The following is a 26,876-nucleotide window of genomic DNA, read 5'->3' on the forward strand; positions in this document are numbered from 1 at the left end:
CATGATGCGGAAATGGTGCACATTCATATTATAAGTAAAGTCGACAGACACATCAGTTTTTACACTAGCTTACTATAACTTGTTTTATGTGGTTCGTGTATTAAGAAATGACTACACGAACACATAATAATAAAATTACCATGTCATGATCACTTTAATACTGAAATAGTCTTGTGTGTAAAAACAAAATTGTATAGCTAGGTTGATTTTTTTATATTTAGGAATGGCCAGTTTCAGAGTTTGGTGTGAAAATTAAAAATTGTGCATACACTTTGTTTAAATTGATCAGTCCTGTAATAATAAAAGAGATAACAGAGATATTTGAGGAAACATCTAAACATTGTTTGAATCAGACTGAATGCTTTCTCTTGAGACTTGTTAGACTTGTGGCTATCAAGAACATTTTTTTGGGTGTTGCTCTGGAAGAACATATATCATTTCTTTATATACCAGAAATAAATATACCAGAAAAGTTTGAAGGTTAAAGAATCGTTAACAGTGTAAAGTAGACTTGGTACATGATTTTCAGGGGAAAAAGGGTGAACGAACGGTTACATTGTTTTCTGCTGTCAATGTTTTTAATTAAAAGCAGTTGTCCACTTTTTGCCTTTTGTTTCAGTTTTAGGGAATTTTATATGAATATTTAGATTCTGTATATTGGGCATTACATCAGTTATCGGATTTCAATGTTAAAGAATTAACTCTCAAAATGCAGTTATACGCAAATCATGCTGGGAAATATAAGTCCTCTGCCCAATTGTACCAATTTATGTTCACACAACACAACTCCTTTTGTTGTCCTAACACGAATGGATTAAGTTATATGATGTAACGTAAAAAATCATGTTGTGACCAAATTTACCCAAAGTTGTGTTGATTTAACTTAAGTAAATTGGAAAAGCAGTAAGAATATTGTTTTCAGTGATCATTTCTTAAAAATGCATTAAATAACACTTCTGTTTACATTTTGTGTCTCGTATCCAGTCTAACGGGAAGTGAAAAACCTTTGATCTGTTTCAACACGTTTAACTCTCATGTAGTCCCAACACAAACAGATTGTTGACTGAACACATTTAATTATTTACATTGACATATTAAGTTGTAAAATGTTGTGTACAGTTTAGAATTCAATCGAATGTTAAAGCTCATGTGGTCAATGGACTAAATTGATTGAACACTTTAAAGTTGATCAATTTTGTTGGAAAACTCCAAACAATTTCAAAACATCAAAAAACTTCATCTCGGAAGTAGCAAAGTGTGTGTTTTTGAATCCACTGAAGAACTTCCAGGACAGCGGTGTTGAGCATATATTTACACACATACAGTTGTGGAAAAACCCAAGGAGACGGTTCGATTGGAATCCCACGTTTTATTCTTATGGAAGTCTGCAACAGTGTCTATTTCTGATGGTTACCAATGTGCAAAATATAAACCATGGATTTATCTTTCTGGAAAAACGAAACAAAATTTTCACATTCATGGATTGGCGTTAATGCAGAAGCAGTTCCACGGTGTACACTGACAACACTCTTACGCCGACTTCTGAAGAGAGGTGCAGATATGATCAGTCTGAGATTAACGCCTATCAACACATCAACAAATGCAAACCTCCAGGAACTCCCTTACATCTGACAGCAAGTAAAGCTTACGGCTCGAGAATGAATACACCACTTTGTCATTATTTACTATTGCTCGTGTCCATCAGAATCTTTACAGGGCTTGAGTTTCATGCTGTAAAGAAGAAGACCATCTGACAAAGTCTTTTAAAGCTGTGTGCACTATTATTATGATGCTTCTAAGGTGTTGATTCACTCTGACATGGTCTGGATGTCCTCCATACGAGACTTAATCGACGTGAACGCAAGTAAATAATGACAGAATGTTTATTTCTATTCGTCCCACATCTGTTGGTTGGGGGTCAAAATTCAGCAACAAAATAAAATAAACCAGGACGGGTAAATAAACAATATTCTGATTGTGATTTGTGCGTCGCTCTCAATTTTCATTCCACTGTGTGTAACAGCGCGTCTGCACCAGACGTGCCACATCCAGTGTGGGCCAAATTTAAAATTCTAACATGTTTTAATGTTTTTTTATGTCTTTTGTCATGTCACATCAGGCAGGTCTCGTCCCGTGTAGACACGGTGTGATTGTTTTTTGGGATCTCTATATTCAGTGCGGCTACCACACATCCACCAGTCAACACTGATTCTCCTGCGTGTGTAGAACGTACAAAAAGGTGACAATAAATAAGGGATGAAATGTTAACATCAAAGAAAAATTGCAGGGCATTTCAGAGAAAACCCTTCTCCAAAATAAGTATTTAGGTTCATCTTTTTAAGCGCTTGCTAGAAAAACAAGAAAAAAAATAGATTTTAAAAAGAAAAACCCCAAATGACTACAACTGGGGGAAGCAAACACAACTTATATTTGGTGACTAATTTAGTGAGCCACTATTCAGGAATTCTATACAATTTCTCATCTTAAATGCTATACGTCTGGTTCTTTTATCATTCTAATATATTATCTCATTTGTCTCGCATTTATGTTACAAAAAATGCATTAGTGAGAATGTCTCAGAATCGGGAGAAGTCACTAAACCAGCCGACATCCACAGATCCCATCAGAGAGCCAAGAGCGCCCTCTAGCGACCCATGCTGACATCATTCCCTGTCTTCGAGCACACCTTGAGTATGGAACAGTCTGTAATTTATCAGGAAATGTGTGCGGGAAAACCCCAGAATGTGTCGACTGCTAACCTGTGCTGACAATAAAAAGAGAAAGAAGAGAAGAAAAGGGTTCTTCAAAGAGAGAAAAACCAGAGAAAACAGATATTGTTGCGACTCGAAACATAAAGATGAGAACTCCATCAAATCTAGCACGTTTCGGCCCGTGTCCCAGAAGCACCTTTCACCAAGCAGCATTCCCAAGAACGCAGCTGAAATTGAATCTTTGAGAGATGATGACACAGGAAGTCCTATTCAAAAATAAGAAAAGAAAAAGAAAACAAGCGAATCCTCCGCTGGCCGTGAATAAAACTTTCTCTACACGCAGCATGGTTCATCTTAAAAGAGAAGCTTTCAATGCGGTCAAGAATCGCAAAATACGTTCAGCAGTCTCATCCGCAAACGCTAACTGAAAGTGCTGAGCATCCTCCTCCCGGACTCCTTCCTGTACGCTCCCGTATATACATGGTTCCCTTTCGGGGTGGGAAAACACAACGGCGGCTACCCCACAAAACCTTCTTGGACTCATCCCTTGGGTCCTCAGCAGTTGTACGTGTCCAGGTGGCTTGGCCTGGTTCTGGTCTGAGATCAGTTGGAGCTGGCCGTGATGGGTTTCTCCAGCTCTATCTCCAGAGACGGCGCCGGGACCAGCAGGTTGCTGAAACACAACCTGCACACACGGCTGGGTTCAAACAACTGCTGGCTCGGCACCGGAATCTTCTGATCGCAACAGCTGGCACAGAACACATTCCCACAATTCCTGCAGTGGCAGAAGAGGACAGGACACAGAGAGATTAGACAGAGAACGGATGTAATAGGTTGTTTGCACATGACGTCACGGCACTGCCTGAAGTTATTTTTTTTTCTCCAGAGGAATTCACTGTAACAAACTCAAAATACCTGTGTTCGGTGTCGTCTTTGACTTTGGAAATCGATTAAAAACCATAAAAGGTGTTTTTATAGTGTAGCAAAAGTTTGGACGAGCGATAGGAAGACCCGCTTATCAAGATAGGCTGCTCTGTGGGCCTCCAGCTGCAGCTCGTTACTCTTGCGATAGTGAGAGAAGTTGAGGTGTGTTTGTTTGTTCAAGGCATTTCAGTCATGGATGTTATATAAACGGTGGATATATCACTGGAATTGGAGATGGTTTGAAACAGAGATGTTACGGTCCCATTGCTAAAATATGCCGGACATGAACTGCACGTGGTAGGTCAAATGAAGTCATATGTCCGTGTTTTGTTGGCAAACGGCAGAAGGAATTAATGTGATGATGTGTTGTGTGCTCGTACTGTAGTTTCGCCCCCCCTGCCTGACTCCTGCAGCTCGTCTTTTCCAGAAACAATCGTTCAGATGTATCCCTCTTTTATAAATCTGATCAAACTAAAAACTCTTCAAAGATGCAATGTATGCAATACTACTGTATAGATACTCAAGATTAATGTGAGATTGGCGAAACTGCGTGTGTTACCCCATCTTTAAGCATTTCTCCCCCATAGAAGTCCATTATAATGAAACGTACCGAAACAACAACTACCTAAAAACTCATTTCTATTAAACCTTAATTATAATAAACACTAGCTGTTAAAAGAACAAGTACTTATTCCAGGGATAAGAATAGTCTCACATTAAGCTTGCTCTTCATTAAAGTTCATTTTAAAGAAACCACATAACGTGGCTCAAGGCAGCAACAAACTGAGAACATAAAACTTTTCTTTTATCAATTATATGTTTGATATCAGTGATTAACAAATGTATTTATTTTGGATTTCCGTGATTGTTGTTTTGGTACATTAAGCTGTTTCCTTATGATGGATTTCTATAGGGAAGAAACTCTTAACACAAGATGTGTCCCTTTATCCATTTACTAAAGGCTCGTTCTTTTAACGGAAGGCTGGTGTTTATTCCAAGTAAGGTTTGACAGAAGTTTGGGTCGTGGTTAAGGTTATGTACTTTGAGTTTTTGATATTCAATTCCTATATGGAGGAAAATCACTTGCTGCACTCCATCTGCGCCTTGCACATCATAAAACCACGTGAGTGAGAAAAACCTATTTAAAAAAACATTTCATACAGTATATGATTTATGAATAACACACCATTTTAACTAGAGCTGGAAATATAATTACCAGATTAATGAATATAGTGCTAAAATATACATACAGCCGCAGAAAATTATTAAGAGACCCCTGCAAATTTTCATTTCGAATCATCATTTCTAGATGTATTGTGTTAATTCCAGTCCAGTGTCTGTTGAATTTCAACAAAATCATTTTTTTTCAATTGCTTTTTTTACTCTTCTTAAATACATGAACTTGTTTTCATGGCAGTATTTGTGGTCCGACAAAATACAGAGCATCTTTTCTGTTTTCATTTTCTGCAAATAAAGGAAATTTGGGAGAAATATTGATATGTTATGGATGACAAAAATAAAATTATACCTTACACATACCAATAATTAGTACATTAAGAAAAACAGAAAATAATATTGAAATGGTCTCAAATTTTTTCCACAGCTGGGTATATTTGCTATAGTTTTTTTCTTTTCAGTCACTGTATCCTTTCATAGTAGAAAACTATTAGAATCGTTTTTGTGTATGTACCATGCAAAGTGTAACTGGACACGTGCTGATAGTGATGTGAAAATAAAAATGTTTGATTTTAAATGACTATAAAACTACAAAATAAGAATCAGCAATAATTGAATCTATTGGCAGCCTCAATTTAAACATTTTTATTTGAACAAAACACAAGCTGTTCATTCTGTCAACACTTATGACAACAATTGTTCAAGGAGTAACCAAAACCCGGACACATGCAGATTCACTGCACTGTAATTCATCACAAACTAGTAAGAGGTGCATGAAATCCCTGGCCAAACCTTCACACGCTGCCGTGTTACACGCCACACACATACACCGGTGCTTAAAACATGCAAATCCAACGACCGCTCCCACTAGAAACAAATGCACATGCACACAGACAGAAGGAAAACTGGTTTTGTGGGTTACACAACATCCATGATGCTGTCTTTCATGAAACTTAACACAACCCATATTCATGAGCCCATTATGATGTGTCAACGCTTCTTCGATTAGTCTCCACTCAAAATATTACAGCGCAGTTCCTCCCCAAACCTTTCACCCTAACATTAACAGAGCTTCATCTGAGCCCATGAGAAGACAGAGCAGAGGATTAGAAACACTCGGAAGCGATGCAGGATTAACAGGCCAATGTGAAAGAGACAATCCTCACCAAACCTCTTCCATATGCTCCTTGCCTCTGTGATAGGGGAAAAAATAAAGACTTGAGCTCTGTTCCAGAACCTTTAAGCTGTCTTTTGTCTGGGGATCTTAAAAGGAACCTTAGGTTTAGAGAGATGTGTGGCTTAATAATTGTGAAATTAAAAACACTGTACATCACAGTATACATGCACTTTGAACAAAATATTTTTACTCTGAGGCCGCCATTTTCCACCTCAAAATATGTGACGTCAAATGGTTGCAATCTCTAGCACACACGTTTTCAATATATACAAGATAAATATGAGACATCAGACATAAGACCAGGTGTATAAATACACAGGGACAGTAGGTGGAGGTATGTCCTCATGACACAAGCCAGCCAGTCTGCCATAAAAAAAGAATGTTTAAAGTAAGCGTTTGTTTAAGGTAAACGTGCATTAAATCATAGCTTTAAATGACCATCTTTAAGACATCATCATCCACCATTAACAATAATAAGATGCTTGCGGTTTGGTTATTTATTCTGTATTAGAGCACACGTGAATATAAGCCCCGACAGATAATGACCGAGAGAGAGAAGACAATAGGCTGATAAATCAACATCAAACAGTTAACGTAGGGTTAAAATACATCTTATAATGCCATTGTGTAAATACATTGTGTATACATTCAATCGCAATGATTTTGGTTATTAATATGTATGTTTGTATTGTTTCTGACCAACAATATAAAAATGTATGAAAATACACCATTCCACTTTATTTTCTTCCTTTATTATTTAAGCATTATTCATATAGTTTTTATCATACAGTACCTAACATTTACTGAAGAACTGATAAGTGTGTCTGTGTTCAGTTAGGCTGCCTGTGTGTGCAACCATTTTGTCATCGAAAAAGAACATAGCGGCCTCCTTAGGTTAAAATAAGTATTACATTCACTTTTTTATTAAAGAAATTAACATATTTGATGTGTTTCTAATGACAAATGCTAGTAGTGTAATGCTTTTAAAAGGAATTAAGCCATATATCTCTCTATACCCTGGGTTCCCTTTAAGACTCCATTTCAGCATCCCAATTCGCATACTTCTGCACAAACTGGGAAATACTAACACACTAAAAACTAAAACAGCTTTTTGCCTTGTTAACCGTCGCAATCATCAAAACACAGCCCTTCTTTGTTTTTAAAAGAATAAAAGTATTTATTCATTCTTGATGTTTACTGTATACTTACGTTTAATAATTCAGTGCAGCAATTTTTAATGCTGTGTAGGGTCACTAAACTACTCACGGAAACAGTAGACCATGTGACCCCTGTACTTAAAGAATACTCATTTCAGCCTACTATGATTTGGTACATACTAATTTCAAATACTATTAAGGATGGACAGTATGCAAATTGGGACACAGCACACGTGTCTTTCCTGGAGAAGACTATCCCAGAATGCAATGCAAAAGCTAAAAAATGATCTAAAATGCTGAATGACTTTATATGTACGCATATATCTTTCATTCAGTATGGAGTTCTAAACACATACAATCAATAAAAACAGTTCTAAATCTAAAATTTGAATCAATATGTGCTTGTTTTAATGCGATGTGAACTACTTAAAATACACAAAGAATGGGCAAGGATGTTGTCATAGAAGGTAGATGTCTATGCAGACAGCAGAACAAGCCTTTACTGTAATACTTAAACTATGCTGCATGTTTTTATAAACTTCAAAATAAAAACATCTTGTGTAACTTCAGTTTTCCTGTCCCCACATCACTGCTGTGTGTTCTGTGTGTTTACTCAAGAGCGCTTAGCAGATTCAACAAACTGTCCAACTGTCAAATGACTAAATCCGGCGTGTTTACAAACGCTGCAGAAATGAGTTGCGAGTAAATGCTGAAATCCACACCAACTCACCAATACATTTCTGTTTCTGTCCGACGGAAAGCAGAGATGTTTTGGAGACAAAGGTGTTCAAGCAAAGGTAAGAAAAGACAGCCCTTATGTAAAGACACGATGAGGGATAGATCAAGGGCGAAAGACAAAGAGACGAGTGTCTGGTGTGATGATGTCATACCGGCAGTGGTGCTTTCTAGTGGCCAGCCAGAACCCTCTCTCGCAGCCGTAGCACTGCGCTGCCAGATGGTCTGGGTACCAGCGGGTCACCTACAAACACAAATACACTTTTAACTCGAACTTAAAGGTCAAATCGCTCAGTAGAGGCAAAATGAGACATCACTGAAAAACACAGAAGAGAAATGTGTTGCGAGAGTAAAAGTGGGAATTAACCCAATACATTTTGGATCATGGTTGAATTGCGTTAGGTAACATTTTAACTGGGTGATATTATTTCTCATAAAAGTTATGAGGTTTTCATGAAAGATCATGAAACCAAAGCATTTTTAATTTCCTAGGAATACTGTGCAAAATAAGAACACGCATGTGTATTAAGAAGGTGAATCTGGTAAATTTTTTACATTTTATTGTTTTATTTAAAACTTCAAGATTTTAAATCTTTGCTAACAAATATAGTATATCTTATGTTGATTCAATAAATTCAAAGTCTTCATCACAGAAATAGTCATATAAATAAAGCAAATGAGCAAACAGTCTGTAAACAGTCTTGAAACGTGTCGATTATTCATACGATTGTCTGGCCTTTCAGGTAACTTCCACAGGTGTGTCCCCCACAGGTGTGTGTTCAGTTGTGCGTTCCAGAGGTGTGTGTTCCAGAGGTGTGTTTCCTACAGGTGTGTGTTCAACAGGTCAGTGTTCAACAGGTGTGTGTGTAGTTGAGTGTTCCACAGGTGTGTGTTATACAGGTGTTTGTTCAGTTGTGCGCTCAACAGGTGTGTGTTCAGTTGTGCGTTCCACAGGTGTGTGTTCAACAGGTGGGTGTTCTACCGGTGTGTGTTCAGTTGTGCGTTCCACAGGTGTGTTCTACAGGTGTGTTCCTCAGGTGTACCTCAGTATCCTGCTTGTCCACCTGCTCCCAGCTGGCCTCAGAAAAGAGTTCAGTACTGCAGCGGGAGAGACAGCTGGGCTCCAGGTTATAGTCAGAGTCTGTGATCGAGGTCTGACAGGAAGACAGAAAAAAGGCAGCTATAAAACTCTCCATAGAGGCATCAGCAAGCATGGACGACAAGACCCACGTGAACCGAGACACTTCTCAATGTTTAACTGGGAAATTTCTTTATGCCAAGTCCTAAACAACATAGATGCTTTCCATGCTTACCACTTCATCTCCCATGTCTCCATTGAGTCGCGGCATCCCAGCAGAATGATGGCTCTCCAGACGGCTCCAGAGCTCCTGTACCTGCCTCTTCAGGGCTTCCACCTCCAACTGGTGACCCGCTTCGATCTGCCTCAGCCTCTGCTGAACGGCATCCGTGTGCAGGGTCAACCCGTCGTCATCTAGATGGCTCCGGGTCGAGGGTGCTTCTGGAGGGCTGAAGCTCGGCCGTCCCAGAAATCCCAAGTGCAGGCACCGATGGTGGGAGCAAACGCCCCGAGCGGGGAGAGTCAGCGAGCCGCAGCTGGCGAGCGATACCTGTCGGCTAAGTCGTTCCCCGTTTGTGCGTGCCCACTGTGGAGTGGAGGGCTCTGGGTCCGGGGAGTCTCCGTTACAGACGGGATTATGGAGGTCAGAGGGTGGAAAGGCACTTAGAGACGGCCGTTTGGGGATGTTGTTTAAAGTCCTGGCAGTGCCTTGCGGGTCAGTTTCTGCATCGAGACCTTGTCTGAGGCACGGCGATTCTGTGGAGGTTTTAAGTGGGTGTGGAAAGGTCAAGGGTCCCAGACTTTGTGGCCGGACTCCTAAGTCTTCCGTAAGCGTCTCTGTGGAGCTTTCCAACAAAGAAAGGCGTTTCTCAGCGTTCTCAAGAGGCTCAGATCTGGCCTCCGGGTCGGTGGGAGATCCCTGTTTCTCAACCCCGAAGCCATTAATGAGAGTCCTAAGGCCATTTGGAGGTAAATTGGATGTGTTGCAAGAGAGGTTATGATCCTCTAGGGCTTCCTCAGCTAGTTCCTCTGAGTCTTGGCTTCCTGAAGTATCCTGACTGAGAGCAGAGGACTCTTCAGAACTTCCGTCCTCTGAACAATGTCCATTCACGCTGCGCTCTATGATGCTTTCGGCTTGACCGTTAGCGGTTTGCTGTGTCTGAACAATACCACCATTGCTGCGCTTTACGTCTGAATGTGCAACATCGTTCATCTGGCCGTTAGCACACGTTAAACTGGAGGTATCATTAGTGTGATCTGTCTTAGCATCTCTACGATTATCCGGTGCGGAGTCTTCCTTCGTTGCTTCCTGCAGAATGTTCTCCATCTGACCCACAGCCACACCTACTGTCAGGGATAGCTCCGCCTCATCAACACCCTCCATCATTGGCAACCTGACATCCCCTGCACCCCCGTTGGGTATTGTTCCTATAATTCCCATCCCTGTTTGACCGTTGACCCTCCCTTCTGGGTCTGGAGATACAGCATTGTCAGCCCCCGTCCCAATGTTGAGTTCCAGAGACCTGCGATGGTCCTGCCACTTGTCATTTAAACTGGGATCGCTGGAACGTCGATTCGAGGTCAATGGGTTTCCAACTTCACAAGCGCTGGGCAAGTTTTCAAATGAGCGGGTCTTCGGACGCCTGTTTGGACCAAACAACAGAAACAATCTTAGTTAGCTTATAGGAAGAAAAAAAAAACTGCTTTAGAGGCGATTCACATTTCGCGACTAAAAACGCAAGCCGCAGTGCTCTTTCCTATTTTTCCAAAGCGCCTAGGAGTTTGTGCTCTCCTGGCGTCGCTAAGCAACCCTGGGCTGCGATAGCCATTGAGTCAAGGGGGTATAAACAAAGGATATATGGATTTATGCACTGAAGATACCTTGCAAAAAGTATGCTATTGAATTTATGCCATCTTCATGAGCCTGTCTATATTGGCTGGTTGGTTCTTCTCACATGACCTGTGGTAATGGGACGTTTACAATGCGTGTGGCATTCTGAAAAGTTGGCGCTTACGCACGTAGAAAAACGGGAGCTTCACATCGCAACCGTGTCGCTGCCCATTTGAGCACGCTTCTCGCTTGTCTATATTTTTTTTATTGCGCAAAAGATGTAAAATGTCAATCACCCTTACAATGTAAACGTCCCATTACTACATTTCACATTTTTTTTTGACAAAACTCAATATAAAAATATTACAAATTTAATTTCCCTAATTCTGTCAATTTAGATGCTGGATAAACAGACCGCTTCCAACTGAAACAAGATGTTGTACAGAGATTTCAGGTTGAAAGGATTACCTGCCCAGGGGCTGGTCCTCAGGGTTGGCACCAGGTGCAGGGTAGGGGGCACAGGAGTCATCTGAAGGGGTTGTGGGTGAAGAACTGGGGAGGTAAACAGCTGTCCATAACATGAGATTACGCACGTGACACACGGGATGGAGAACCTGGGCAGAAAGAGCAGATGACCGGTAGGTTGACAGTGTGTTTGTTAATCTGAAGTAATATGGCTAGATCAAAGATCAGTACTTTACATAAAAGAAAATGAAGCCTATTTTTTATGACAAGCAAGCATGCGACCCCAATTCTCATTGTCGTGATGCAATAATGTTGCAATGCAAACATCTGTTCAAAATAGGTTTCGTTTCCATGCAAAGTTTAATTACTTCTTTCTTTTGATCTTATGTGAAATATGAAACGGCTTGTTCTCGGCACATTTATGAGAATCATACAAACATTGTTTCGGTTATGAGATGAGATGTGAGGATCAACTTTAAATTAAAATACAACAGACATCACCTGCTGTTCTGAAGTAAAAAAAAGCATTATATATAGAATTATATTTTGAAGAGACAGGAAATGAAAAGACACAGCAGCTCCAGGAATGCATGTTTACTCTCCGAAGCTTCATGTTTATAGATAGAGATAAGAACACAGAGGTCAAACTTGAGGTGAAGTTAAAGGAGGGAACGTATAACGGAGAGAGGGAACGTACGTTCTCAGAATGGGAGGAGTAGAGCATGTTTCTGAAGGAGCGGTTGGCAGGTCTGAGGAGAGACCACACAGAGAAGGTTCTTTCCTGGATGTGTCTGTCCTCACGCTCCTTCCCGCTGTTACACAGGAACGTCCCGAACAGACACGAGTATGTGTGCTGAACGAGCTTCACCTGACAACATCACAGCAAAAGAATTCAGTGCAGGTTCTTATGACAACTAAAGAACATCTAACAATCATCTCAAAATCCCTTATAGTTTAAAGATAAAGGTTTGCGTTTATGCCTCTCACCAGGAAGGCTTCATTAAACTCAAAGGAACATGGGAACTGTCTATGGAGCTGGTGAACACAGTCTAACCACTGCAGGAAGACAGGACAGCGTTCGTTCAGGTCCTCCGCATTTTCTCCGTGACCGCAGCGGTCGGCAAACTTGTGCCCGAAGTCCAACCACTCGGTCTCAACCAGCACCTGAAAACCCTGAGAATGCAAACACCATCAGACCGATTCAATCCAATTCACTTTCTACTGAGTAAAAACATGACCATGCATCAACAAACTGCACAGAGACGTCATATCTGTTTAGTTTCAGGTTACTTGGTTGTTGGGTCGCGTCTTTTCAGCGCTTTGTCTGTGAACGGATATAAGGAGTGAAACAGAAGTAGTGTCCTCCCAGGTCAGGAAACATTACAAATATTTCCGAAGGTTTCCTCTAAACCATTGTCTACATAAACATGGCCTTGTACGCATTTCAAACGGCAGGATTTAATATAATCCCTTATGGATTTTTTCAGCATGTGAAATAGCTCACAAATTCTTCTCATAATAAATCAGAACATTCTTCAGGGTGCTCGATCTCACCTCAATGGTGCGGTAGAACGGGTCCAGCAGGAGTTTTGCCAGTGCCGCTATCTGAGGTGTGCGGTCCCATCCGTCCGAGCAGTGTATCAGGACTGGCCTGTGGTCGCGGTCCACTGCGTTCAAGACAAGAAGAGACGCTTTGAGCAGAAGAGAGAGATGCTGCAGCCACTTTGTGCTCTCCAGAGCAGACAGCCAGCTGAAGACAAAAAAAAAAACACGCGTTAAGAAAACTGGAATATGTTTATGTGAAAATCAAATTCACTTATATAAGCAGGGCTCAACAACAAGGATTTTATTCTACTGGCCAGGTCAAGTCATGCCAACATTTTCACTAGTCACCACAAAAATATGTTGGTTTTGGAAATCATCAGAATGTGTAACAACCTTCATAAACCTTCAAAACCAAATGTTTAGTTTTGCAAAGCATAACACATTTTCAGGATTGTCACATCCATAACGTTACATATTCCTCATAAATGGACAAATGAAAATTACTATAAAGTAAGTATTTTATGTTCCATAAAGAGGCATCCCTTATCCATTCATTGGGAATTATTTTTTCAGGATTGTGTATTTTATTTTACAGAAATCCTACAAATTTTATTGTTTCCCAAAAACGCGTTCATTTTTGTCACATCCATAACGCATGTTTATTTATCTTTTTAAAATTAAGATATTTTTATTAGACTGACATTTTTATGTTTAGACTCTATCAACAAGGGTTCAGTAAAATATAAACAGATGGTTCAATATTATCGTAACAATTTAATTCTCAGAGCATTTTTATGTCACGTCCATAACGCAAAATGTCACGTCCATAACGCTGGAACTGCCCAAAAGATCTTTCCAAGAGCAGTACAACTTCCTGCAGAGAGAGATTTAAATCAGACTAAAGAAAAGAGAACCAGATTTATTTATTACGACAAACGGAAGGCTGTTGCTTAGATACAGCACTGACTGACGAGAGGGGGAGAATTACTACACTTGGAAGACACACTGTTGACTTTTAAACACACAGGAGTGGAAGAGGAAGTAACTACAGCGCAGCACTGGAAATCACAGGCAGATGTGATGCCAGGACGAGGACAATCGAAGGAAAAGATGTGGAGTAGCAGAGAGCTGTTAAGAGTTTGAGAGGAGAAACGTATGTGATCAAAACCAGAACTCCTTAAACGAGTATTATTCAACTTCAAGGTCAGCCTCACTCTTATGAGAATCATTTGTCGTATGAAATGCTCCCTGCTGGGTGGCTGTATTGCGACTGCAGCGTAAGCTGCTCATTGGAGGCTTACTTGGCAGGATCAGGCATCTGGGTGCAGAGGACGCGAAGAGACTGGAAACTCTTGCGGATGGAATGAATGTTGGCCATGCCCATGAACACCACCTCGCAGTTAGGGTAGTACTCTATAGAAGAGAACAACAGAGATCTGTCTCAGCCACGTAAATAAAACCAAAAGCATCTGAGCTGAGACCAGTGATTTCTTGTAATGAATCAACTCATTGAACTATCATATGGTGAGATGTGAGAATGCCTGACAGGAAACATTAATGTTACAGAAGAATGAGGGTGAGAGAGCACCTGGACATTCACATCCTCCTCCTTTGGCCCTGTTGGCCACGGCTGCCGCGTACGACCTGGCATCCAGGATGAGAAGTTTACGAGGTTGAATGGCCATTGACTCCACCTCTGAGCTGTTAGTCAAGGACGAGTCTACGGTAAGAAACAAGAGGAGTATTAAAAACAAACCACCCCAATGTCTGCTTGCAGAGTATTGAAATAATCAAAATCATTCGAACTTGTGAATGGGCTATCAAGATTTCTGGGTAAATAAGATTTTACGGTATTGGATTTTAAAGTGCTAGTTCACCCCAAAATAAAATGTTGGTATCATGACATCTGTGTCACTTACCGAAGTCAACATCGGAGAGGTCAGCTCCGTTGGTGTACGAGCCGTTGGAAAGGCCTTTACAGGAGCTGCTGTCCACGGCACAGGCTCTGGCGATAGACTGCACCAGGTGCTCATCATCTGCGTTTCTCCAGCCCCACCAGCTGACCTCAGGCTGACCGCAGCGAGCAATCACTGCCCCTGTGCTCTGGTGCCTGGAGGAAAGAGGACAGCTTAGTGATAAACAATCATTTATTTTCCATCATGTTTTAGCATTGCTCCTTTGATGTGTGGTGACAGATCTCCTCCATGCACTCTTCTGATTGGCTGTGATGGTGTCTAGCAACACTTTCACACTCAATAAGCGCTCAACACGTCTTGAACTTGGTGTTAGATTTTGGTCAAAACGAGATATAAGACTGACTGACCTGTAAACCACAGAAGGGATTCTCTTCCAGGAGCGGAAGGTGCCCACGTTGTCCAACTCCGTATCTGTAATCCAGGCTGGCACTAGCAGCAGTTGAGGGTAACTGGAACACATCCTGGCAATGCCAGGGGGCAAACGGAGGGCAGTGTTATCAGAGCAGGGCATGAGGCTGATTGATGCCCGTCTAATGTCATCTGCGTGTCCCCGGGCAGGATGAGTTCAAATGCGTTTAAACACAGAGATCTCATTTGTGTTATGAAACTCACTTGTAATTCTTGTTGATCTCAGATATTCTCCAGGCGTTCTGAGTGTCGAAGCCCATCCGCTCCACCTCATTATGAAGACGTGATGTCACATGTTCACCTGATCAATGGAGGCGATAAAGAAAGTAAAAAACAAGAGAAAGTGATGAATGCAGGAGGGAGGCAGACAGTCGTGCCTAACCAGGCAAGCTGAGGAAGTCATCCAAATATCTCTAACCTTTTAAAGATTTGACAAAAATAATGTTAAAATGAGTCAGTATGCAATAAAAACACTGAACAGCTCCCGTGAGCATCTGATGAAGCACCTGGTCTGCAAAGATCCCCGTGCTGTTCCTTTTCCACACACCACGCGTGGAAGGCGAAAGAAAAGAGGTCTTCTATGTGAGAGGGAGGACGGACCGCTGCGCTCAGCCTCTTCAGCCACTCCTGACCCTGCTCAAAGGTGGAGAACTGGCACCTGTCAAGACACATGGCGATGAGACAAGAGACGAAACAGACGAACGGGCAAACAGGATAAACAAAGATTTCAGCTGCGTTTCTGTGTGTGTGTGAGTGCTGAAGTCTTTCACCTGATGACCTTGCAGTCTTTGCAGGTGATGTGGAGCTGGAACATGTCCCGACATTCTACACTTTCTATCATCTGAAGGGGAACCTGACAGACACAAACATAGAGTGAGACAGTGAGCGAGACAGAAAGAGACAGATCAGACAGACAAGTGCCATTATTGTGTGAGTTCAGCATCAACACACCACACAGCGACTGTGCCCAGACCACAAACTAAGCACAAACTTCGCAAAGGATTAAATCCACCTGATTTACACATTTTAAGTAGGGATGTTACGATTCACTGTGAGCCGGTTGAAAATCAATTACAATATGTGACGATTAAAGTCGGTAGAGATGTTAAATGAATCGCAATACGTGTTTTGAAAAGCAGGGGCCGCTGTGTTTACCGCAAACTTGGTAAACGTGGATTTGTTGATATTTCTCCGAAATGTTAAAAACATCCAAGTTAGGAAAAGCTCTTAGCTTGAGACTTAGCTTATTTTGCACAAATAAAAAGGGCAGTTATTACCTCCCTAACTTTAGACCTGGGCTTTGAGTTAATCAACATCATTTGTTAGTGATTAAAGTCTACAGCTTGTTTTTAGACAAAATCATTCATTGTTCTACAGCTTCAGAACATTAAGCTCGAACTTCATCATGCCAGTCAGCAGCAATCATACATGTATGTTATGTTGTATATTTCATTGGTTTGCACTTTATTTTCTTTATTCTTTTAAATATCCCTGCTTGTAAAGTTGTATTTTACACACACACACATATATATATATATGACCAAATCTGTATTTCTTTTAAATATATTTTTATTCTGTGTTAGACTAAGGGTCTGCGAGTAACGAAATTTCAATCCTCTATATGCATGCACTGTAAATGTGGCAGAATTGACAATAAAGCAGACTTTGACTTTGGTGTGTGTGGACAGCTCTGCAACGCAGTTCCACTTTTTATCTTTGGAACTTGCGCGTGATCACACGTCGACCAACCCCATGCAACTCCTGCAACTACTGATATAACAAAGTGCCCCAAACTGCAGCTATCCACAGCATGCAGACAAAGCGTTCTGTGATTACTTACTGACACCTCACACGAACAATTCTGTTCACAAAGACAGAGAGAAAGAGAATGAAGAGCTTTGCCCGGATCATGAGATGAATGTGCACAGTTCGAGTTTTGGCTTGCTTGATGTACACACATTCCTGGGCTGCGGTTTAATTCCAGCGCATTAACCTGACCACATTCCTCAGGTATTTGCTGAAGGGGCATGAAAGACTGCAACACACATGATAACATCTCAAAGATCTGTTTTAAATTATCACTCCGCACACTTTGCTGATTTCCACGGTCACCGTTTTTTAACCATGGTGTGGAGTGACCCATAATGAAATGTTTCATGATGACAAAATATCACAGTGCACAAACTGTACAGTTGCTTTTACAACACTTCTGTTGCCTCACTCATAGGGCTGTGGTCACGCAAGCGCAGCTACGCAACACACTGTGTCTCAAACACACACATCGAACACACACACACCCTCTTTCACAGGCACACAGAGAGTCACACTCATTTACTCTGGTGAATATGTGACTGTCACAGATCAGATCTGATGAATCAGCTCGTGCGAGCTCTGAACCATTCAGCTGAAAACCCATCCGCCCCATCCATCTATTCACTAACAAAGAGCACAGATGAGAGAAAGTTCTGGTGTATTTGCGACCTAACCCCGACATTATCTGCATGCTGCATGCTGTCGGTTTCTACCAAAGTTTGTCAATTATATTTGCTTGTTGACAATAATGCACTTAATGAAAGAATAGCAAGCGAAATTTAAGAGCTTTTTAAGTCGAATTGTCAGAATCATTCTTAAAGTGGCTCTGGCATGAGCACAGGGTTTCTGGATCATGTCTGCTGAGGTAGTACAGAACAGCAGATTATGGTTGATCAGGTTGAAAGCATGGAGGTGTTTGATTCCCAATTAAAAAGCCACTGCAACCATGGCAACAGGCTCAAGAAAAACTAATAGACCAAGCTGTTCAATACACACACATAGCGCCTGCGGCACGCCGTCCCTAAATACCCTTGACATAAACTGTGGCCTCTAAATTTAGCAGCGTTCCCAGCACAGCATAGTCTTTGAGAGACCACGAGACGCATTCACTACAGCAAAATACTTCACTATATAAATGGCAAGTGCTTGATTTTCTGCTCAATTTCTATTTAAAGAATCCGATTCTGACATAAGCAGGCGATGTTGCACTGGCCCGTAATTATGTGCGCAATCATGACAAATGTTGACCAAACTAATGATACATTGTGTGTCCGAAACGTAAAAATTGTACTCACAAACATGTGACACTCACATTAACAACCGACTCTTTAAACTTGATGTGCAGACGGTAAGAGGACATGGCGATGACGGCATCCTCTGCCCGGCCCACGTACTTTGTAAATTCTCCATGGAGTTCTGGAAAGGGCACCTGCAATGACAAAATCGACAACGAATGCCACCATTTACATGCAACCAAACATCTACCACCAATTTCATTTACTTATATTAACATTTTCAAAACATGAAGGGAAAAAGAAAATGTTCTGTTTAAAACCTTTCTACAAACTGGAGTGGTTAGCTTTAGCCTACTGATAAACTCTATACTTTAGTGTGCAAAAGAACACAAAGTGGGAGAAGCAGTTCACTTTGTTATTAGATGAAACTTTTCAGTAGTGACATGAAGAAATTTACTATCAAAGTCTGCCACTTAAGTGTATCTACCTCCTTCACAGAGCATTGCGCAATGCATTATGGGATTAACTTGTCAGCATTGGACATCCAAAGATGCACAAAATCAAATGATAGCTTGATTAATGCCAAAACATAAAAAAATCCTAAATTTGGCGATGAGCTAGAAGAAAAATCACTTCAAGCAGAAGATACAGAAGTTTTAATCTCTGCTTACCTGAAGGTCGTCTTCCTCCAGGACGGGGGGCTTCCGAGGGAAGATGTGATCGGCCTGGATGCACTCCAGACTCTGCTCTCCCTCCTCCTCCTGTTAGAGAAAACACGAGATTTAACCCATCACAAACGCAATACAAATTCCTGCTAACAGCCTCTTTATCAAATGCTAAACGTTGTTAATATTGTTGACTCAAGTCATTTACCAGTTTTATCGCTCTCTGCAGCCAAACGTCAACCTGGTACGGATATAACATTGCGCCACTGCTCATGACTAAACCAGAGATTAATACTGTGAACAGCTCAGGTAAACTGAGGACAAAGTCATCACAGCATTTCCTAAACCCGTACTACTGTTGGCTGGGGTTCAGGTCGGCACAACAGATGTAAGACCAAAGGCAGTGTTTGCCATGACTGTGAGGTCACTTCTGTTATTTGTGACATGACAGGCACTCCTGTAACTAAATACAGTGGAATGGCTTTACGTAAGCATGTCGGGACACTGGGCTATGGTAAAACATAGCTGCTCACTTCAACAAATGCAATTATGATCACGTACACCATCAGAACATCCATACACAAAGCCAAGCAGTCTGAAGTTTGAACACGTCCGTTCTTTATTAAACTACAGCAAACGGCAAATCAAGAATTAGGTAGTAATGAAAAATGCTAAACAAAATAACCATCGTTCTTTCAACCAACTTTATGAGGTTAGTTTTTGTTAGTTTTGCTGAAAAAATCCAATATAGACATATAATTTGCCTACCCCATGCACAAAACTAAATTCAAGCCTTTGCAACAAAAATCTGAAAAATTAGACCTTTGACCGGTAGTCTAGATGATGATAACAAGTAATCTGTTTGTGCATAACTGCCTAAAGTAAATTTGTGTGGAAAGACCCTGTTAGAGTTGAGCCTTTGACACGCTCTGTGTGAGTAGTTTTAGATCCACCCACAGTCTCACGGCTCCAGCGTGCTCAGCATAAGCCATTCCATTTACCTCTGTACAAAGGAATAAGGCTACGGGCCAGCGCTAGCCTTGAACGTTCAGATTGGTAAAGAATGTTTGGACTCTGGTTCCACAAATAGGGAGCACACTGTGTGAGAAGCAGGCCACGTTGCCATGTCTGACTCAAACATAAGAGTCTCCAGGACAGGATCAGGTTGTGTCCCAAAGTGCCGCCCACTGACTCAAACCAACCCATTATATGCCTACTTAGTCTCTTGTTGGTCTGCATTTAGATATTCTCGACAGTCTATGCTGTTATCGCTACTAAGTTTGAGGTGCAGGCTTGATGCATGTGTATACACTGGCAATAACATGGGAGTGGAGGGGTTTGGACATGCATGTATGAGATCTTTATTATAAAAGTAGGGGTGGGAATCTTTTGGAACCTCACGATTTGATTCATATCGATTCTTGGGGTCACGATTCGATAAAAATTCGATTCACGATTTTCGATTCTTCCTCAAAATTCAATGTGATATATGTTCAGATTTTATTCCATTTTGGTGGAATGATGGCGTTCGATGAGAGTGTTTACGTTAAGTGTTCTCAAAATACTCCCCTTTACTTTAGAAAGCTTGCATATTGCATTCGTATTGTCAAGCTCCATCCTACCATAGAGTTCATAAAATCCGAAGTATTTCCAAAAACTTGCCCTTGCTAAAAATGGGACGGGGCTTTCTTTTACCCCCGCCATCGCTGAGCTGAAGCTGTGCGGTCTCTCGACTTTCTTGGCGCCGCACTGTTCTTGAAAAAGTTCCACCTTTCTTGTTCCGACAACATCAACAATTGTTATATTAACTAGAAAATTGATTTTTTTGAAGTCTACGAATCGATTAGAATCACTAGAGGACCAAATCGCGATTCATATGTGAATTGATTTTTTCATCCACCCCTACTATAAAGCATAAAAAAATTGATCTTAATGCAGTGATGTCACACTCTTTTGGATATTGACAGTTGACAGGAGAGAATATAATACAGTTTAAAAATAGCAATTATACCACGGACTGTGAAATGCTTCATTCTGATGGGCTGACTAATGTTTCACGGTTCGGGTGTGCATTATTTTTCAGTCAAACGCACATCTATAAAGTAGTTCCAGATTATTCGACTGAATAACAGTTGATATCACTGCGCCAAGCCTACTGTCCACCACTGAATAAAGATCTAACAACAAACAAAATGACTTCCAGTCACAATTTCCATCGTCTGAGAAGAAATAACTATTAATCTATGTGCACAGCATGACAATTTCAACAACAATAACAGGTGGCAGTGCTGTGCTGGACTGTCCAGACGAAAAATGAAAGCAAGCGGCAAATCACATGACACAATCAGCAGGTAAAAGAAAACACGTAGAAACATTGAAATAACCAAAAATTATTTAATTAATGATTGGCTTAAAGTAGAAAAAATATGTCTATGGACTAGATAAACGGCCAATAAATACACAGCAGCACTCTTTATATGGCACGGTGAGAGTCGCAGCTGGCACAGAAAACTCTGTGTCATGTTTTCTCTCCAAATGCTTTTCTGAAATGACCAGGCTATTAAATACCACGAAAACAAATATCTATATTGTGGCTTTTCTGTCTAAATGAAGCAAACTCATGAGCATATGAGTTCTGTCGGTCTTCCTCTCGCTCGCTCTCTGATAACTGTCTACAGGCCCAAGCAACGGCTTTAGACGAGACGCGTAAGAAATTAGTCCTATAAGAAATAAGCGCATTCAAGGATAAATATCGTAAAAATGTATTGACGGCAAACATCAGAACAATTTGGTCATTAACCGTGTTAGAAGTGGGATAATTGACTCTGGTCTGTTGATTTCTTAGAAAATAATGCACATGCCGAAGTGTAACAGCAACTTCGCGCATTTCCACCTCGGAGTGTGCATTATTTTCAAAGAATTCAACGGCCAGTCATCAAAGATTCCTTACATGACCTCAGGGCCGGACTGAGAGACAAATTCAGGCCGGGAAATGCCACACTCATCCAGACCACAAACCACAACTAGAAACCATGAAGCGATTTTTTATTGAATGTGGATGCATTGTGATCATCACACAACACGCCATCAATTAATTAGACTGACAGTGTGTTTATATAAATACAGTAAATACATGTAAATAAATACAGTTCGGCTTGAGAAAGTTTCAAGAAAACAAATGTTAAAATGTATGAAGTGGCCAAAGCACAAAAGCACTTTTAAATGATTTAGACTGCAAGTCTATCTTAACCTGAAGATTCATTCTATCCTTACGCATTATATGCTTACATTGTATGTGTGAAGAGAAACAATTGCAAAGTGCTGTCAATAATCTCTCCTTCACTGCTTTACGTCTGTTTTCCCTTTAAATGTTATTGACGTTAGAAGCACGTATGTCACTTTGTTGACGGTCCCTAAATTCACAAAAATCAAACGTCCAACATCAAGCCAACTTTATGTCAGTCTTTTAGGGCGTGCTTTGACAGACAAATGTCAAGAGCGTGTTATTGTAGAACCAAAGTACGTCAATATTGGTGTCTGAGCAGGAACCACCCCGCAAGCATGCGGAATTATTTTGCTCACGCAGAAAACTGGACACGCGCCCTTAAATGCACTCAGCTCGCATAGCTGGCAGCAGGCCAAATCAGTCGACAGGCCACCGGGAATCGTCCTGGTTCTCCCCATGGCCAGTCCGGGGCTGCATGACACACCAGACATTAATCGGTCTGGCTCACATACTGTTCTATGAGTAATCTGGCAATCACATGCATAAACCAAACAAACAAGCAGGTCTGTAATGACAAAATCAGCGTTTTTAAAACTTTCAGGTATGTGTATGTGTGTGTGTGTACACTAGATAGTAGTCTGTGTGTAGCGCTGACAATGGGCATACACACTTCAGTACACACACTAGAGGGGCCAGACCAGGGGCGGGCCATAATGGGCACAGAATTACAGTGCACACAAGCAGAAAACCAAATAAACAAGAAAACGCACAACTCATTAAGAATGTATAAACAAACGCATTCATCAGTATTCACGCAGAGACCGGAGGAATGTGTTAAAACTGTCAGCACAGACATGCATAAGGCATGATTCACTAAAGAAATACACAAACACCCACAAACAGGAACGTGAGAAACAAAGCAGACACCTCACTGTTATTGCACACTTTCTGTTCCTTCTAATGGGTGACATGTTTATCTGTGTTAAAAAGTAGACGAATGACTGTAAGCCATGGTCTTGATGATGGACTTTTGAATACTAAATGGTGTTTATGGATGCCAAGGCGCCAATTATGGCAAATCTAATCAGATTCTGTAGCAGGAAGTGTTTTATAACAAGCAGCACGTTAGTGACATTCACACAGTTTTTTGTCAGTTGGTCTGTCTTAAGAGAGCATTGATTCCGGACAGGACTTTGACACTGAGCGCCGTTCATTTCAGCTGGTTTAAAGCCAGAGCAATCAATGAGCAGTTTCCCATTCAGCATCTGAACCGCTGTCGGGCAGCAGTGCAGAAGGAAAAGAGAGATTCTGTTAATGTTTGTTTACCATAGCCACGGTGAAGGAGTGTGGGTGCAGTACTGTCTGTCTTGTACGGCTTGTTCGCTCGCTGACTTTAGTCTGTATAAAACAAAGCAACTTTCAAACATAAAATACTGAAAATACAGGTGTATCATTTTGTAGACATATTTCCCAGTTGCAACTGAAGCATGCATGTTTCTTGTTCTTACCAAAATCCTGAAGGCAAAGAGGTGATGTTTGTTTTAGATTATCCTGTGTACCACCGCAGCTCAGTTATGACATTGAAACCTGAGAAGAAGGAGAAAAAATTTCAGACCATCATCGCCGATAATGTGGCTTTTCACAGTTTGGTTAATATCTCTGTGGGCAAAAGTGTGCGTCTAGAGTGGTTGTGTAGAGCTTTCAGAAAACATAAATGAAAGGACGACAGCCAAACATCTCCAGTATTATCTCTGATAATGAAATATTTATTGGGGATACAAATGACTTTACAACGACATTTCAAAGTTTAATTGTTCTTAAGTCAACAAGCAAAATATTCAACACACAATATTGATACGCCTTGCCCTCGATTAGCACAACTGCACGAAACAAATCATACAACATGACATCAACAATAGATAAGCTGTGTTTTGCTGGAGGAAAAAGGCATTTCTCTTAAAAGTGTATTATATCAACTTGTGCAAGTACATTATTATATACAGTAGATGGGTTCAAGATAATATATATGCACTTAAACTCAACTTAACTTCATGAACTCTATCTATCTGTACAGTAAGACGTGCCCTTTAAAACGGCATTTGATTATAATTTCTTGACTATGGAAAAACCCCATTAACTTCACATGCATTCAAACTATAAGGAAACAGTCTTCACAGATCAAACCATTTAAGTGGGTGCAATGTAAGTAACCTTGTGTGTCATATGGACAGTGTGCAGCGAGTTCATGGCCAGAAGACGCACAGACGCATTCTACCGGTGGAGGCCACATTCATGCAGGCTGGAAACCACAGATAAAACATATCTCTCACAGACAAACTCTCATGTTTACTACAGCTAACGGGTGATACGAGGGTCACTCTTCTGATTGGTCCCGTGTCTAGTGAATGCTAAAACAACACTATAATATTGGATCGCATGTGAATCGTTCCATGTATAAACAAAAAATTGTATTAAATAAAATGAGTCAGTCTTGTGCCGTGATCCCAAGCAAAACATTTTCATACTGGGCCGTATCCAAAAACACACCTCCAGGTAGAAGGTTCTCTTTGCACACCACAGGCCTCGCAAAACTACTCACAAAGCCCGCTGTGACAAACACAGTCTTTCTGGAGAATTCTCGACTTGCATTCAGGTCATCTGACTGCAGGTGGGCAGAAGAAGCGTTCAGTGTTTCTGTTCATCTCAGGTGTCACTCCCACAATCCTTCAGGTCAAGCCAGATTGTGCGCTCTCATTCCTTAACCAACCCAGGGACTGATTCAGTTTCATTATACTAAAAAGCACACAGCATTTAGGGGCTTGTGTCATGGGAACGGTGCAGCTTTTAATTTGCCTCTGATGACTTCATCGGTGATTAAACTGGTATATAAAAACAAGGCATTTAGCTTTTTAAACGATGGCACTGACATTGGTTTGCATAGTTCTGTCTAATCTAATAAAACCTACAAGCACAGTTCCTATAGTTTAATGGTTTTATGGTGGTCAAGAACCCTAAAATTGAAACTTAGAAGTGTGAATGTCATTGGATTACGTAATACAAACCAAGTGGAATTTATGTTAGAGAAACTGCATTGAAGTTTACTAAAGTAAAGTTTGTTAGACGAAGAGCAAAGAAAAGGGTGCCTACAGTTTAACTACGCCTTCTAATCTCCACAAACTTTCGTTTTAAAATCAGATTAAAAACAGATGTTTTATAGCCATTGGAAAAAAGAAAAACGCTCTACGATCATTCGTTTGGAGATGACATAATGATATTTTGTGTGATTTACGTATCGAAACACTTCCTCATTTTATGAACCACGAACTGATGTCCATTATTTAATTTGTTGGCCTACCATGAGCTTCATTCACAAACTGAAACACCCGCCCCCCTTACCCTAGTTTACAATCGATTAGCCAGACTACACACACAGTTATAGCAAACGCACAATCATTCATGTTTAATCTACTGTTGTGTTTAAATGGCACACATGTGCGATGATAAGGCAAGCTGGCCTAATTCCTAACCAGATTCATTTCATTCCAGCCAAACAAACACCATGACACGGGTTCATGGCACATGAGAAATCAGACACCAAAACAAGAGCAGAAGGGTACTGTAAAATCATCCAGCAGCATAACAAACCAAACACGTGTTACCGTTGTTTCCAGGCCTCCTCCAAAAATCACCATGGTAACCAGTTTCCATCTAAATATCACTTACTGGTGCTCCCAAAAAATGGATTGAACAGACATCACTCATCGCTGCAATTAAAGATGAGAAACTATAATATCCAGAAAGTAAGTTTCTATCAGTCATACACCATTTTTGTGCCATACATTACACAATTGCAGGTCACCCAAATACCGCAGATACTACAATTGCTGACTGAAAATGAAAATAATATTTAATTTTTAATACGAAGTGCATTTTCTCTTTTACAAGGTCACCTTTTAGAGCAAGAATTTAGACACATTTGATTGCTTAATTGCAATCCGTTTCATCCCAATAACAGTCGCTGTAATACAGTTTTAATTTTTATCGTAAACTGGTTTCCAGAAGCATCTGTCAGATACTGCAAATATTGCAAATGTTTGTCAGAAAGTGGTCGCTATAGGGAATGTTTGTCAGAAGCTGGTTGCCATGGCGAATTTTTTGTCAGGGGCTCGAGCTCGACCTGTCAGTCAGTGGCGCGGCAGCTGATTCACTGACTGACCGGAGCGCGAGCGAACTAAACTGACGAAATCGCGTTGAACGGACGCGTTTCCGCTTTCTCCGGCGATGAAGTTTAAGTCAGACGTACTTAGTTACAACAAGCTTAGGGACCCGACGCATTTTAACCCTTCAGACAGGCATTTATAACGTTTCCCCTCAGCCGAGGCCCGTGTCGGTGTCTGATGTTGTTGTTGTTGTCGCGAGGCGGAGGGCGGACCCCTCGGATAAGGCCTCAAAACACCGCGAAAAACAGCCGCACCCCGGATCAAAAGCATCTGCTTCACTCACCTGATGGCAGCCTGCAAATTTGCTTTCTTCCGAGCCGCACGAGTCGAGATTAACGACGAACAAATCGACAAATTGCACCTCGTAGCCATTTGCAGAGTCGGCCCGTCCCACTGTGGAGTCCCGTCGTCATCACAGCCTCTCCGGCGTCAAGACGCACATTGCGTCATCACGTTCGGAAGACGGAGCTCTCGTCGTGGAGGAGGGGCGGATATGTAGACGTTAATAGAATGACGTAATGACGCCAATGGCTAT

The 26,876-nt window shown here is 41.1% G+C and overlaps 1 protein-coding gene across 3 annotated transcripts; it reads right to left on the minus strand.

Annotated features, from left to right (window-relative positions):
* Positions 1-1,349: 1,349 nt before the first annotated feature.
* mtmr3 (myotubularin related protein 3) lies at positions 1,350-26,868 on the minus strand. Of its 3 annotated transcripts, XM_056773096.1 has the most exons (20): positions 26,625-26,868; positions 23,630-23,708; positions 23,448-23,519; positions 18,902-18,991; positions 18,308-18,424; positions 15,954-16,036; positions 15,690-15,841; positions 15,388-15,484; positions 15,123-15,236; positions 14,719-14,909; positions 14,388-14,519; positions 14,101-14,212; positions 12,809-13,004; positions 12,242-12,427; positions 11,952-12,122; positions 11,258-11,403; positions 9,194-10,601; positions 8,924-9,034; positions 8,036-8,124; positions 1,350-3,486 (listed from the first exon to the last, which is right to left on the minus strand). In XM_056773096.1, the coding sequence occupies exons 3-20, from the start codon at positions 23,448-23,450 to the stop codon at positions 3,315-3,317; spliced, it is 3,570 nt and encodes a 1,189-aa protein (XP_056629074.1). In that variant the 5' UTR covers positions 23,451-23,519; positions 23,630-23,708; positions 26,625-26,868; the 3' UTR covers positions 1,350-3,314. The 3 variants fall into 3 exon arrangements, with proteins under 3 accessions (XP_056629074.1, XP_056629073.1, XP_056629075.1); XM_056773095.1 differs by lacking the exons at positions 18,308-18,424; positions 18,902-18,991; positions 23,448-23,519; positions 23,630-23,708; positions 26,625-26,868 and adding an exon at positions 17,024-17,569; XM_056773097.1 differs by lacking the exons at positions 1,350-3,486; positions 18,308-18,424; positions 18,902-18,991; ... (1 more) ...; positions 23,630-23,708; positions 26,625-26,868 and adding exons at positions 3,496-6,004; positions 17,024-17,572.
* Between the last annotated feature and the right edge of the window lie 8 nt (positions 26,869-26,876).

This window comes from Triplophysa dalaica, chromosome 18 (assembly GCF_015846415.1).
Source record: "Triplophysa dalaica isolate WHDGS20190420 chromosome 18, ASM1584641v1, whole genome shotgun sequence".
In the NCBI taxonomy this organism is placed as follows: Eukaryota; Metazoa; Chordata; class Actinopteri; order Cypriniformes; family Nemacheilidae; genus Triplophysa; species Triplophysa dalaica.